Here is a 15,381-nt window from a genome sequence, read left to right on the forward strand (position 1 = left end):
GATTTTTTTCAATAATGAAACAACAATTTGCATCGATTGGTTTATGTGGCATATTTCTAATGCGCTTTTTAGCAACTTTCACTGAAACGGTTAATTAAAAGGCAAACCAAAGCAAACCCCACACTAAAGCAGCCACGCCAGAGCGTTTCCGCTTGGCCTCAACAAAAATGGCCGCCCACAGCTACCGGAACGAGAGCGGTCGCACAGCTTCCATTCACTTCTGCACATTATGTTCCATTCATTCCTACGAAAGTACTGGCAAAACTCCTTACCGTCGATGGTACCGGCTATAGAGGGAGGCGGAAGTGTCGTTTTAGGTAGGCGCCAAGTAGGCGACGACAGTTCTTTCGCCCGCGAATCCGTCGGACGAGGATGAACAGCCGCCTGCAGGAGATCAGAGAGCGGCAAAAACTGCGCCGGCAGCTCCTGGCTCAGCAGGTAGAGGCGGCTTGGACACCCGAGTCGATTATCTCTAGGCGGCAGCTGTCCTTCGAGAAGCGACGACGGCGCGTGCGCGTTCCCCGGGGTGGTGGGGCGTGGGGTGGGGGCAGAGTGGCTTGCCTCCCGTCTCCTAACCTAATGAGTCTCATAATTAGCGCACTGCTGTGACGTAAAGCCCGAGTCTCCACTAGTGGGGAGGGAGGGGGGTTGCCGTCGCCATGGAGACGAGGGTGGGAGGTCGAGGGGGCTGTATAGGAATAGTTCAGTCTCCTGTCTCTGGGACCTTTGGGAGGGGTGGTGTGTTTCCTGGTACATCTGTTTGGTGGTGTTATTTATAAATAATGATGATAAATGACGGCGGTGTTTTTATTGCCTTTAAAGGAGCAAGTAATCCAGAGTTTCTGTTAACAGTGTGCTCTCCAGGGCTCTTTTCCAAGAGTGGTACCTCGGGTTACATACAGTTCAGGTTACATACACTTCAGGTTACAGACTCCACTAACCCAGAAATAGTACCTTGGGTTAAGAACTTTGCTTCAGGATGAGAACAGAAATTGTGCTCCAGCGGCGCGGCGGCAGTGGGAGGCCCCATTAGCTAAAGTGGTGCTTCAGGGTAAGAACAGTTTCAGGTTAAGAATGAATTAAATACTTAACCTGAGGTACCACTGTACATTGAGAAAGCCTGTGTTGGAAGAGAGGCCCCCCCAGCCTGGAGCTCTCCAGGTGTTTTGGGCTGCAGCCAGGCTGGGGAAGGTAGGACTTTATGGGAGACACTGGTTAAAAACCCTACTCAGGTATAAAGCTTACTCAGGTGCCCTTGGCCCCATTACATACTCAGCACAACTTATTCAGAGGTGAATTAAGAGGGGTTTAATTATTCAAAAAAAGCCACTACAAATGGTAAAAGTATGTTATGTTTATATCAAACCTTTCATCTCTGGCTTTTTCGTTGGGTACCAAGTGTGCTGCTTATGGTGTTCTTCGGTTTTTGCTTTTCTTCCAGCTTGGGGCTGAAAGTGCTGATAGCATTGGTGCAGTATTGAATAGCAAGGATGAGCAGAGGGAAATTGCTGAAACAAGGGAAGCATGCAGGTTTGTACTAAAAGAGGTTGGTTGCATTTCTCATACCGTAAGCAGTTCAGAGGGAGAAGGGAGATAGATCGTGTCAACTGCTGTGTCACTAAGGAGCTTGAGTTCGTTTTGATCTTGACTAATGCAGACTGCTCAGTTTGTCAGCAAAAAGCTGGAAACGCATTTCATTGTAAAGGACAAAAGAGTTTGGCAAATTGTAGTATATTAATCACTGTGGTCTTATTTGTAAATGCATATATTGTCTCTAGTAAGCTCTCTAATAGTGCCTGAATTTACAGTTTATCTGGGGTATGACTTTATGTGAAGCAGGAGTTTCTTTGCACTTCTGATGTCCAACATAATATGAAAATAAGCTTATTCAGGAGCCTTCCCCACTTGTAGAGAGGCTTTTCCTGGCCTGCAGAGTGGAGGTTGGGGAATGTTTATTTCATGGACTTCCTTAAGTGAATTAATCTTCGAATCCATGCCACTCCAGTAAGCTTTAAATTGGGAGAGTCCTGATTTGCCATAGAAGTAAAGATGGTGCCATATCCAATGAGATAAGAACCAGAAATAAGTGAAACTGCTGTTCAAATCATGTTAATTAGATGTGTTCTAGACTGTTTTCTTCCACATTTGCAGGGCTGCTTATGATACATCTGCACCAAATGCCAAACGCAGATATCCAGATGAGGGAGAAGCTGATGAAGAAGAAATAGAAGAATATAAGGTTAAAGTGTGTTGCAGTTCTTCTTATAATAGCAGCATATGTCTGTCATTCTTTCTAATGGAGTTATATGAAATGCAGAGCTCTGAAACATTACTTTGCAAGACATTAATATAATAAGGTTTGCTTTTTCAAAGCACCTTGACGTTACATATTTTAATAATTAAGGCCACAATTTATCATTTAGTGGTTTTTAAGACTTGAAGAATTGTCTTTGGATCTGTTCCTGTTTTAATACTGGTGCACAAATAGATTGATAGCTATCTCAATGGAGAAACCATGTTGGTGCCTTAAACAGCCTACTACTATGATGATATACATATAGCCAGTCAACATCAAAAAGCTTATCTTTCCTCTTTAGTGAAATAATAGTGTAATATAGGAGATTGTTTAGTTTGTAATGTAATTCGTAAGGTGTAAATGGTTCGGTAATGACAGAGAGGGGCCTTTCTGGCACCATTAGATTTTATTCTCCTCCCTGCCCCCCCCCAAACATCTGTCATTGGAACCACTCATGATCTGCTGTTGCAGGAAGCTAATGTTCATAGACGGTCTTCTTTCATCCAAAAGTGGAAGGATAATGAGAAGACAAACATCCTGTCTCTACATTCATATAAAATGTGCTTTCTTCCAAAGGATGAAGTAGAATTGCAACAAGATGAAGAGAACCTGCCCTATGAAGAGGAAATTTACAAAGATTCCAGTACTTTTCTTAAGGTAACCAATTCATATACCGCAGTGTTGCCATTGTTGTTCTATCTTACATCATTATTGCACCTGAAATAACTGGAAATACAAATTTAGGACTTTAATTTAGGATTGTTATACTTGCGGGTATAGGGCGGTATATAAATTCAATAAATAAATAATACTGAATTAACAAAAGCATACTCCTAGATATACTTTTGACCAGCGTTAAACACTAAAGCTGCAGCATTCCACAACATTGAAGCTTCTGTTATGCACAATGATGACAAGGTTGAAAGGTGGCAAAGTTGGTTGCCTAAAATGGTGATTATACTGTTCTATTTGCTATATGCCTCATGTCATTAAAAAGGGATGAGCAGGATACGCTGTGCATTAGAATTGAAGCATGTTAGGATAATAGCGAGCAGGGAGATAATGGATCACTTGTCTGCAAGCGATATCAAGATAACTGAGCCAAACCCTGTGCATAGTGTTGGGTTCCTTTGTGTGGAAACGGCATGATAAAACCAGTGTATCTCTGATGTGCATCATTTTGCTAATCTATGTTCTTGGGTGTTTTTCTTCCTACAGGGGACCCAGAGCTTAAATCCTCATAACGATTATTGCCAACACTTTGTGGATACTGGACATAGGCCTCAGAACTTCATCAGAGATGTGGGTATGTCAGAATAACATGAATGAATTTATCAAGTGGTTTTTCATGTTTGCCATATGGTTTCTGCATGCAAGAGTTGTAGGAGTTATTATTCACTATTATCCTGAGAAAACAGGATATCAGATGTTTCCAGATCTGCCTTTGAGAGTAGTGTCAGCAAAATTAGTGGTCTATGTGGAAGGCTTTATTGAATGGTGTTTAGCTGTATACCAGTTTACTTATGGTACAGAGGGCAGGGGTGGAGAAGAGGGTGGGAATCACTGCTTTTTCCTGTCTTGGCTGAAGAATCCTATCTCAAATATTTGTGATCTATCTTCCAAATGCAATGGCATTTCTTTTGCAGAAATTATTTTTTTTAATGTTTTAAAAGTTTGAATTCCTCTAAGTATGTAATACACAGAAATCAAAAATTAGATTTCAGGTAGCCATGCCTAAAAGTAAAAATAGCAGGCTTCAACCAGACATCTGTAAAAAGACTTTAGACACTTCTTAGCCTGGTTCACATGTCACGTCATTTGACTTTCCAGAATTTAATGATGTTTTTAATTATGCTTTTTATTTTAGTTGAGTCTATTCTTGTATGTTGTATTCTGCTGTATTATGAAAGTGTGGATTATCACTTCATATATAAATAAATGACATTTCAGGCAGGTTGCCTGGGGGATCGGAGTAGGAGGACATAAAATCAGAGTATATCCTTGTTAGTGTAAATGGGTTGGATTCTCCTGTGCCCAGCTGACATGGGGAAATCTCAGTGTCATCTCCACAGCTACTGGCAGGGTTGACATGGTTGTTGGGGAAAGTAGCTGATGTTGCATTTACAGAGCAGTGTGTGTTTCCCCCCTGTTCTAGGCTGGATTAGTGCAGGGTATTCTGCCCCAAAATATGGCATTTGTAATCTATTCGAATATTACATGTAATGGTGCACTGAAACTACTGGCATTTGGCAAGGTCAGGTAGAAATTTTGGTTGTAACATAAAGCGATTCTATGCTTGACTAAGTTGTAGCATCTAGCTCAAGTTCAATGAAAGGGTTTGTGCCAGAGAGTCTGTGTCAAATTAAACTTCTTCACTTGTGACCACCTGTTTATGAAAACGTAATTCTGTAGCATAAAAATGGCATGTTTTTCTCTTAGGCTTAGCAGACAGGTTTGAAGAATATCCAAAGCTTCGAGAGCTTATCAGACTGAAGGATGAGCTAATATCTAAATCGAACACTCCCCCTATGTAAGTACATTAAATGAGCTGGATTCTGTTCTTCAGACTGGCTTAACATTGGTTATTGTTAGACTGCTAACTAAACCCCTTTCAGCACCTGTTTAAGATTTGCATGTTCTATTTATGAAATAAGCAAGGTGAACTTCAAAGATTACTAGGGCTGATGGGAGTTGTAGTTCAGCAGCATCTGCAGAGCCAAAGGTCCCCCCACCCTGATCTAGAATGACATGAAAAGAGGGTTAGACAAATGTATGGTGGATAAAGCTCTCAGAGGTTGCTAGTCATGATAGCAGTATGCCTCTGAATACCAGTTGCTAGGAAAGTTGTGTTGCACTTGGATTCTGCTTTTGGGCTTCCTGTAAGCATTTGTTATCTGTTACTCCAGGGAGTAAGACTTGAACCAACAGGTTCAAATTAAATGAAAAAGACTAACCTGCTAGGAAGAAATTTATGCAGTGGAATACACTGCCTCTTGAAGCAAGTACTTATTCATTACAGGTTTTTAAGCAAGCTGGAAGGTCACCTATCAGGGATGCTGTAGTAGTGGGCTTCCTGCGTCGAAAGGGGATTTATACGGTGTAGCAGTCTCCTCTTTGATACAATTTTACTAACCAGTCTCTATGAACCAATCATGGTTTCAAACTGGTTAGTAAAATTGTGTCAAAGAGGAGACTGTTACACTGTATAAACCAGCTGTAGTAATAATCATTTTTATGATTGCTGACAGGGCTTTTTTCAAAAGCTACCTTGCTTGTAGGTCAATAACTGTCCAAGAAGAGACCCTAGAAAATTCTTTGAAGAGAATTTTAGAGTAAAGTTGGACATCAGTCTGTTAAATAGAATTAAAGTTGTGCTTATTTAAATACAATCACAGTGCTCTGAGACTAATTTTTCATCTACCTAGGAGTGCAATTTTATAGCAACATTTGTAAAATTTAATAGAATAATGGTGGCCAGATCTGATTTCAGCCATCAGTTTCTATGTAATGAGGTGTCTGGTGGTCAACAATTGTTTGTAGTTTTCCAAATTTGAAGTGATTCACTCAAACCAAGAATGTTATAATTTGTGCAGCTTCACCGTAGGAATTGGGTTCTCAGAGAGTGCGTGCTACTTTTCATGTATGTAAATAATAGATATTTACTCTGAAATGCCATTCATCTGTACATATTTTGTTCATTCCATGAACATTGTGTGAGATATGTATCATTGTCAGTAGCTGCTAAAAGATTTTCAGCTTAACTGGAAAATCCTGCACTAATTCATCCAAGCAACCTTGTATTTTGTCTGTGAATATAGGTATTTACAAGCTGACTTGGAGGCTTTTGATATGCGTGAACTCAAGTTCAAGTTTGATGTGATTCTTTTGGAGCCGCCATTGGAAGAATACTATAGGGAGACTGGCATTACAGCTAATGAGAAGTGCTGGAATTGGGATGAAGTGAGTTTGCTTTTTGAAAAACCTTTACAGGATGAATGCTTGTTATATTTTTAGCTATCCATGAGCCTGTTGTGTGTATTGCTCTATTTGTTTAAAATGTTTTTTGTTCTGTCTCTTTTAGATCATGAAGCTAGATATAGAGGAGCTAGCTTCCCCGCGTTCTTTTGTCTTTCTTTGGTGTGGTTCTGGGGAGGGCCTTGATCTTGGCAGAATGGTAAGATCCTGCTCCAGTACACTGGCCACATACTTTCTCAGACCTTATAGTATCACTTTGTTTCTGTTTCTTGTCACTTTAAATGCAGAATAATTCTCTTGCTATTTCCCTAGATAATGGGGTGAGGCAGATATGAAATCAATCAAATGTTAATCCTTATTTTCCAGATGGGCACCCGTGAAAAATACCATGCACTGTTTCAAGAGATCATTTTTCTCTTTGTAGTTTTGGTATCTCTTAGGTTTTTCAGCACTAGGTTGCCTTCTTCTGGCAGTTTGCTGTGCTTTTGATTGAAAGAGCCATGGAAGCACTGGTATCCTAAATATTCTTCTCATTAAACCAATAATTTCTCTCCACTCCACTGCCTACCTTTGCTAACAGGGAGCTAGCATGTTCAATTTTATGCATGGTCTTTAAAACAGTCTCTTGCTAATGTTTTCATTATTGCAGTTTCAGGCAGCCATTCATTTCTTAGAATCACAGGGCAGTATGCAAAAAACAAAACTATTCCATACTCAATAACATTTCTAAAACAACATTAAAACCAACAGCATTCAAATATACAATCAGGTTAGCAGATCAGCGGCACCAAACATAAAAATACAGATCACTGAACTTTACACTCCTACCCCAAAAGCCAAGGCAAAAAAAATGCATCTCACTCTGAACCTGGAATGTCATTTACTGTAGGAGAGAAGCATATCTCCAGTGGAAATGAGCTGCGCTGGCAGGGTGCCACCACAGACAATGCTGTGTTTTGTGTCACTGCACAACAAGCTTCACTATGAGAAGGGACCATCCTGAAGAGGTCAAAACCTAGGCCAGCAGATGTAGGGAGATGCGCTTCTCCAAGTTTGGGTCCCAGGTTATTTAAGGCTTTGCACATTAAAGTAATGCCCTGAATAGGGGTTTTTATAGCAAATTGATGGTTGGTATGCCATCAGGTTGGTACACCAGAAGAATCAGTATTGCATAATGGCTCTCAAAGTGTCAGTATTGTATAATGACTCTTGCAGGGACATTCTGCATCAGCTGCAGCTTCTGAATCATCCTTGAGGGAAGAGTGCATTACAGTAGACTAACCGGGAACTTACCAGGGCACGGAGAACTGTGACAGGCTGTCTCAGTCAAGGAAAGGCCACAGGTGGCAAATCATTTATAACTGGAAATGGACACTACTAGCCATTGCAGTCATCTGGACCTCAAGTGACAGAACTGGATCAAGCAGTATCCGCCCAGCTACATAACTGCTTCTTCAGCAAATACATCCATAATAGACCTTCTTCCTAATTCCTGGGCGTGTGAACCACCCACCAACAGCTTCAGTTTGGTGGGTGGTTCACACATCCAGGAATTAGGAAGATGGTCTATTATGGATGTATTGGGCCCTTACACCCAGACCATTACTGTGTCTAACAGTGGTTCAGCACCTGCACAGCCTTTCCTGATTCAGATAGTATATAGAGAGAAGAGTTGGATATCATCACCCACTGGTTCCATTTAGTCAGCCCGTTTTAGCGAGCTGTTGTCAGCCAAGAATCTCAAGGGTCAAGAGATGTGGTTGGCCACACCCCTTAAAGTGCCTTGTTTTCATCCCTGGGCCACAACATCTGGCCAGATAGTCTTTCAAACCGCTATTAGAGGTTCTATCCCAGCTATGGCATCAATTGCCAAGCAAATGCAAGTATTGACAGCTTCATAGTTGTCATGGCAGCCATTGAAGTCCTGAGCTGACCTAGATTGGTGTACATGTTGAAATTCCCTAGTACAATTGACTGGAGGCTTTCCAGCACTACATCTGAGACCTTGTCTGGCCATACTTCCCTCTGTCAATATAGGTATCTGCCTGCAATCATAAACAGGCTTCCAAGGGTGTATGCCCTTTTAAGCACAATGGGACTTGCTTCCAAGCAACCATGCATAGGATTGCACCGTATGTATGCTTAGTGTCATGCCAATGCATCTCCACCATGGTAGCAAATGTTTAAGCATACACTCTTTCACATGAAATAATGTGCTGCATAAATAAATATTTAGTAGAGTTGCTAGAATAACCACGGTGGAAATTTCAAGGTGGCTTTTGCTTTAAAATTTGGAATTTGATCTGATTCTGAAAAATGTACAGGAGAGGAAGAAGCTTTTAGGCATGCCAGAAGTGAAATATCTTATTCTACTTCTGTGCATTGTACAAAGTGATTGTCTAATTTTCTTCCCCTTTTGTTGAAATGTTTCAGTGTTTGCGTAAATGGGGCTATAGAAGATGTGAAGACATCTGTTGGATTAAAACCAACAAAAACAATCCTGGGAAGACCAAGACTCTGGACCCTAAGGCTGTCTTTCAAAGAACAAAGGTACGTCTTTGTCTGAATTTCTTCATCTCCTCTTAATTTAGTAGTTCCACAAAAACCACCAGATGTTCTGTTGTTGTTGGTAGCTGTTGTAATTTTAGGAATGGAGTTACAGAGCAGCTTACTTCTTTTGCTTTCAAATGTAAGTTTATCTGATAATGATTTTAGAAAATGGGTGACCAATTTTTAACATTTGTGGACTCTTAGCTTCATCTGAGTAAATATTGAAATCCTCTCTTGTCTTCATCTAACAGCTTCATGAAGTTCTTTTTGGGAAACTTTTGAATGCTCTTATTCAGTCATTCTTATTGAAATGCAGATCAGATAGGATAAGGCGTCTTAGAAATACTTTACCCTTCTGTCACCCTTCAGGAGATGATGGAAGAGGGGGTAGAATGCCTTGTATAGTTTTCTTTGTGCTAGTCTGTTGCTATAGATGGGAATGCAGTGTGATTGACTTTCATTTTGTCAACTATTAAGACTCCTACATTGAAATGTAAATAAAATATATTGGTAGCAAGGGGTTCTCTTTTGGTTTTCTCAAGAGCAGTTTGGGATTGCTATCACTACCCTACAATGCTAAATGCATTGTAGAACTGGAGCCACACCAGTTCCTTAAGACAACTGTGTTTCTTACTAGAGCAGAGTTCTGGAATATTACTTTGTGTTTGATAGGTTGTCGTTGAGAAGTGATAGAGCGAAAAAAATAAGTTAGTGTAGAGTTAAATTATTTAAGACTTTCCACCTTTGGAAAAATGTCAGTAGGGTTACCTGGAGAAATTTAAGATGTGCTTAGCAAAAGCCTGATAGCTGCTTTCCCTAGATAAAAGCAATGTTGGGTGGTAGCAATTGGAGAGTGGTTCAATATCCTCTCCTCTCAAATTGCCCTTTCTTGAGATTGCTGCTTGTCCTGAAGCAAGCAGTATCAGGAATTGGTTGCATATGTATGTAGTTTACTCTATGACATTTGTTCTGTTAGTTTCCCTAACGGTAGCAGCATCAAGGAAACTGTCACCAAACACATTTTAAGGTCTGTGTCTAACTCAATATTTGCAGAGCATTATTGATACACACAATACTTTATGTAAATTGAGATGGGCTCACTACTGTGGTGAGTTTGCGGTCTGTAAAGATGATACAGCAGCTTAGAGAAGGACTGAAGGAAAAGAAGTGATTGAATGCATTCATTTGCATATGGGTGCAATCTATTAAGGGCTTGAAAGTATTCGTAGTACTTTCTCAAACAACTGTATTTCTTTGTGATGAATGACTAAGGTTATTTACAGCAGCAGCGAAGAGATTTGTTTAATTGTATAACACAGGATTCTCCAAAAACGAGCCTAGCAGCATTTCCTCACTTGTCTAGTTCGATCTGAAATAGTGGGTGAGAGGAGAACGGAGCCTAACTTTTCATGTTATACATTATATGCTGTGGCAAGGGAGGGGGGAGGACCACAAACATGTTGGTCCTTAAGAAAAACTATGAAGTTCAGCCAGGAATATGTTTCTTGTGGCTAAACAAAATGCACAAAACTTTGAACAAGCTTTTAAGCTATCCAGAACTCTTCATCAGGTTAGATGTTAAGCCAAGCTGGAGAGTAGGGTGGGGTGACTTGCTAAAGGATACCTGGTGACTGGTTGTTATTATAGACCTTATATGGCTTCTTGCAAAGTAAGCTTCTTGAATTTGTCATATTTAATTGTATATTTAGCTTAAAACAGTTTTTGTTATCCATTTGTGTTTCTTAAATTATATGGTCACTTTCAAGTCCTGAAATACTCGTGAGAAATACACATGTTGAAAGTATGAGAAGTTGATTGATGTCTACAATGAAGATTTACTTATATGCTGCTTTTATGCAATGTTGACGGGCTCTTTCTCCCTGATAGCAGCTTTAGTGTCCTTGGGTGCCTTTAGTATTGCTTTGTTGCTTTCAGTACTGAGGTAGAAGCACTAGCACTAGTTTAGAAAAGTTCCTCATCTGTTTAAACCTCAGTGCTGTTTTACCAGAGACTAAAATTTTGAGAATTGCAGTACATGTCCAAGTGGTCATTTTTCTTTCTCTGCTTTTTCAAAATGTGAACCTCTACAGCTTGCCCCAGAGATCTAGAAATGATTATTCATTCATGTCTGTAATTTTGTGAAAACCATCTGGCGACTTCAGTAAATCAGCATTTTATGATCTGGGGGAAATTGCCCATTTGGGTGGTGGTCTTCAAAACCAGATTAATCTGCAGAACCTGCAAGTAATCTTATATCAGTTATGTAGACTATCTCTGTGTGAACAGCCACTTGCATTCATCTTTAACATTAGAATAGAGTAGACACTGAGCGTCATTGTCCGTTTAATTAACACAGGGCAGTTCTTGGGGTTATCTAAGTCAATTAGTACTGATTCCATAGCATACTGCAATGAACGTCTATTGAGCATTCACATTTGTGGAAAGAAGCTGCATAAAACTGACACTGTTTAGTTTTGTTTTTTTTGGTAATTATTTATTTCTGTCTATAATTGCAAATATCACTGCATAAAAATAATAAGTAACTGTGTAGAGCACAGAATTAATGTGCATCTTGTTGATTAAATCCACAGCCTTAACACTAGGACAGGGGTTAATCAAAGAGGAGCAAATCTGAGGACCCACATAGTTCACCTTATTAGGCAGTCAGCCAAAAGTTCAGTTTGTTTCAGAGGGATGTTATACTTAACTGTGGACAAATGGGAAAATCCTCCATCCCTTCTGCGAACTCCAGAGAATATCTCTGTTGGGACACGTGCTTGGGAGAGATGCAGATTCATATAGAATATCCCCAACCTCTACACCAGGCATAGGCAAACTCAGCCCTCCTGATGTTTTAGGACTACAACTCCCATCATCCCTAGCTAACAGGACCAGTGGTCAGGGATGATGGGAGTTGTAGTCCCAAAACATCTGGAGGGCCGAGTTTTCCTATGCATGCTCTACACTCTGCCTGAGCTGAGAGCTGCTGAGGGAGCATTGCTGATGCTGCTTCCTCCGTCTGCCCATCTCTGCGGCTCTCATCACCATAGCTACCTCCTCCTTTCTCATCCTGTACCGTAGGAGCCAACTCCTAGGGCCCAAGGTCCCTTGGCCCCCCCCATAAAATGTTTGAGGGGGCTAGGACCCCCAAAGTTGATGGTCATTGCCATTGAAATGGGGTGTGTGCACCACATCTTGTGGTCGATTGCACTGGACAGGGCTTACCTGGACCCCGATACTTTATCCAAGTTGATATCCCTGTCCTGTACCTTTCCAGTGCTAGTACTTTCTTATTTTAGATATTTTTTCTGTGCTCTTCAGCCAACAGGACTTATATAATACTAACACAACCAATCTATATGGTCAATAGAAACACAGCTGTTAAATCGCAGTTGAGAGCAGCATTAAAACTCAGCGTAAGGCAAATATGTGCTGAGCATACAGGTCACCTGCAGCTCTTCTTTGCGCCACTAGTCAGTGCCCAGAACACAAGCCATCTCTGCTCTTTGTATAGTGCCTGTCTACTTCATTTGGTTTGGACTGGAAGAGGCAGGTCAGTTCAGGTGGAGGGCAAAGCCATGACTAGTGATAAGATGTGCTGGGAAAAATGGCAGCTTTGGTAACCACTTCAGGAGGGCTTATAAAATACGCTTCTTCAGTTGCTCAATCTTTTATCTTCCATAATGTGGGGCAGATTTAACCTTGCTATTCATAACATATCTCTGTTGTGCACTTTGCACACTTTTATAACAATCACTTCCACTTTACAAACACTTTCTGAGGACTTGGTCACGCTCTTTAGAATAATGATTTTCGTGCTTTTGATGCTCAATTTTAAAAAGATATCTGCGGCTGAGAAAGTAGAATTTCTCCATTCATTGTCTTGGTCTCTGGCTAGTTAGATGGATCTTCAAAAGAAGTGGCATGCTGTGTTCTGTCTCCCATAAGCAGTTGTATTTATGTGACATGCAGATTTGCTGGGTTGGCATTTTCTTGTGTGCGTCTGATATACTTCTAAAAACTTTCTCTTTGGTTTTGTTCTACCTAGGAACACTGCCTTATGGGCATTAAAGGAACAGTCCGTCGTAGTACGGATGGAGACTTTATCCATGCTAATGTCGACATAGATTTAATTATCACAGAAGAGCCCGAAATTGGCAATATAGAGAAACCAGTGGAAATATTTCACATCATTGAACATTTTTGCCTTGGAAGACGACGGCTTCACCTCTTTGGCCGGGATAGCACAATCCGACCAGGTTAGTGTTGGTCTGATTCTGATACTTAATTTAATAGTTTTTCCAGAAGAGGTGGACCTTTTATAAAGATTAATGGTGTGCATGAGTGGGAGAAATAAACTCTTTAGAGAGTAGTTACATTAATCTGTTGCAGCCAAATACAAAATCTACTTATACTCCTAGCCTAACTGATTCATTAGGGCATGAGCTTTCATAGGCAAGAGACTGGTTTTTTTTAATAAAGTGGACTGAGAACATGATGGGAACATAAATATTTCAGAGTTAAGGCACTTGGGGGTGGGGAGGAAATGAGAATGAGAATGCAAGAACCTAAGTTCTGCTATCTGCAGTGTAAGATGTGAATTGAAGAATTATTTGTGCTGGGATCTTCAATGCACAAATGCTAAGTAATTCCTGTTATTAATGAAGGAAAGATAATTGTTATGCAGATTCTTACTGTAACTCCTTTTTGAACATTTTTTTTTCAAAGCCTAAGGTCAGAGAGAAAACAATATCAGCGAAATGGTCCACTGTTTTCATGTATAGCTGGGTTGATCTTAGAAGAGTTAAGATGTGGTGTATTCTGTCTTGGTGCAGAGGGCAGTGACTAGATGGTATTCTGGTTCATTCCAGCTGTTTGGTTGATTGAGTTTGAGAAAGCATGTTCTACCACAAGAGGAATTTATTAGCCCTTATACTCCTACCCTGATCCTAAACATTTGCATCAGAATAAATGCATCTCCTTTGATATCAGCAGACTGCCATGGTTTGCCATGTTGTGCTGACGCATAGGTTAGGGCTCCCCATTTCTACTCTTTGTTGAGCTATTCCCCAGTTAAATAAATGGGGATGAAACAAGAGAGGGAGGGCAATAACCAGAGCTACTGATGTCATCTGGAACTGAGCAAAAATTGAATTCCTTTTACAAAGAGACCATGCAACTTTTATGTGCAAAATTTCTCCACTTAAGTACTGGAGTAAGTGGAGGATTTCCCCAATGCTGAGTATCACAACGGTGAATAAAGTTTTCTGAAGAGAGGCATGTACGAATAAAGATTTGTGCGTAGTATATCTTGTTTGGTTACCGCATTGTAGAGAGTTTCGTTCTGGCACTAGAATGTTGGATTTATAGGCTCTCCTCTCTTAAGTCATGGATCATGCATTTTCTAACAATGATAAATGCATACTTCTTGAGAGCTCACTTTCTAAGCAGAACTGATGAAAGGATTCTAAAAACAAAGGAAAGGCAGTGTAAGAATACTGGCCAATTATTGCTTCTTTCTTGACCACCTTAGAAATTAATCAATCCCCAAAGTTTCTTCTGCAAATGTGGTGGTGTATTTGCCTGCCTCTCTTCGCTTTCCACTGAGCAGGTAATCTAACCTTCGTCTATGAACCTCCCTAGCAGCACTTCAGCAATGGCAGTTCAGATTCTGCTTTTAGCATCTGATTATCAAGCCTAGTAGGGTGTGTGTGTGTGTGTAAAACAGTGGTTTGTTTCCATTCCTACAATATCTATAACTTTGTGTAGTGTTACAGTAATCCAGTCTGGTGGTAACCAAGGCACTGAACTCTGCTCGCATCTCACTGATTGCTGCTTTTCTTTCTCCTCTTAGGCTGGCTAACCGTGGGACCCACACTCACAAACAGCAACTTCAACGCAGAAACATATACGTCCTATTTCACAGCTCCAAATTCCAACCTAACTGGCTGTACAGAAGAGATTGAGAGACTCAGGCCTAAATCGCCGCCGCCAAAAGACCGAGGCGGTGGCGCACCGAGGGGTGGAGGAAGAGGCGGGACTTCAGCTGGCCGAGGAGAAAGGGGCAGAGAGAGAAACAGAACAAATTTTCGGGGGGAAAGGGGAGGGTTCCGGGGAGGACGGGGTGGTACCCACCGGGGTGGCTTTCCTCCTCGTTGAACGTATCAAAGTCTCAATCTTTCCCTGCCTTAATACCACTGCTTTTCCTTTGTTTGAAGTCTTCGTTCTGCTGAGGTTGTCCTTACTAGCGACTGACTCTAGAATTTTAGTACCGACTGTATTCTTTCTTTTTTATATACATGCTGCTTGAGCCAGCCCATTTAGAGCACATCAGCTTCCTTGATGAGTAACATCCAGTGCTTGTGACAGATCTCATTCACAAAAGTTGAAATCAAAGCAGAAACACCTCCCAGTGGTTTCAGTTGTGATTTCAAGAACTTTCATCAACTCTCGGTCTTCCCGATTTGCAAATCATTTTATTTACTGTTAATCTTGACTCATAAACCGAACAAAAATCCTTGCTTGCCTCCTCTAAACACTCTTTATTCTCAGGCTAATGA

General features: G+C 40.8%; 1 protein-coding gene across 2 annotated transcripts; it reads left to right on the plus strand.

Moving 5' to 3' along the window:
- The first annotated feature begins 273 nt into the window (after positions 1-273).
- On the plus strand, positions 274-15,336 carry METTL14 (methyltransferase 14, N6-adenosine-methyltransferase non-catalytic subunit). 2 transcript variants are annotated; one of them, XM_081925135.1, is made up of 11 exons: positions 274-438; positions 1,442-1,530; positions 2,152-2,245; positions 2,873-2,953; positions 3,515-3,602; positions 4,736-4,826; positions 6,115-6,256; positions 6,378-6,470; positions 8,705-8,821; positions 12,870-13,080; positions 14,676-15,336. In XM_081925135.1, the coding sequence occupies exons 1-11, from the start codon at positions 373-375 to the stop codon at positions 14,978-14,980; spliced, it is 1,377 nt and encodes a 458-aa protein (XP_081781261.1). In that variant the 5' UTR covers positions 274-372; the 3' UTR covers positions 14,981-15,336. The 2 variants fall into 2 exon arrangements, with proteins under 2 accessions (XP_081781261.1, XP_081781262.1); XM_081925136.1 differs by having other exon boundaries at positions 275-438; positions 2,152-2,239.
- Positions 15,337-15,381: the final 45 nt, after the last annotated feature.

Source organism: Podarcis melisellensis, assembly GCF_964234715.1.
Source record: "Podarcis melisellensis genome assembly, chromosome: 9".
NCBI classification, from domain to species: domain Eukaryota; kingdom Metazoa; phylum Chordata; class Lepidosauria; order Squamata; family Lacertidae; genus Podarcis; species Podarcis melisellensis.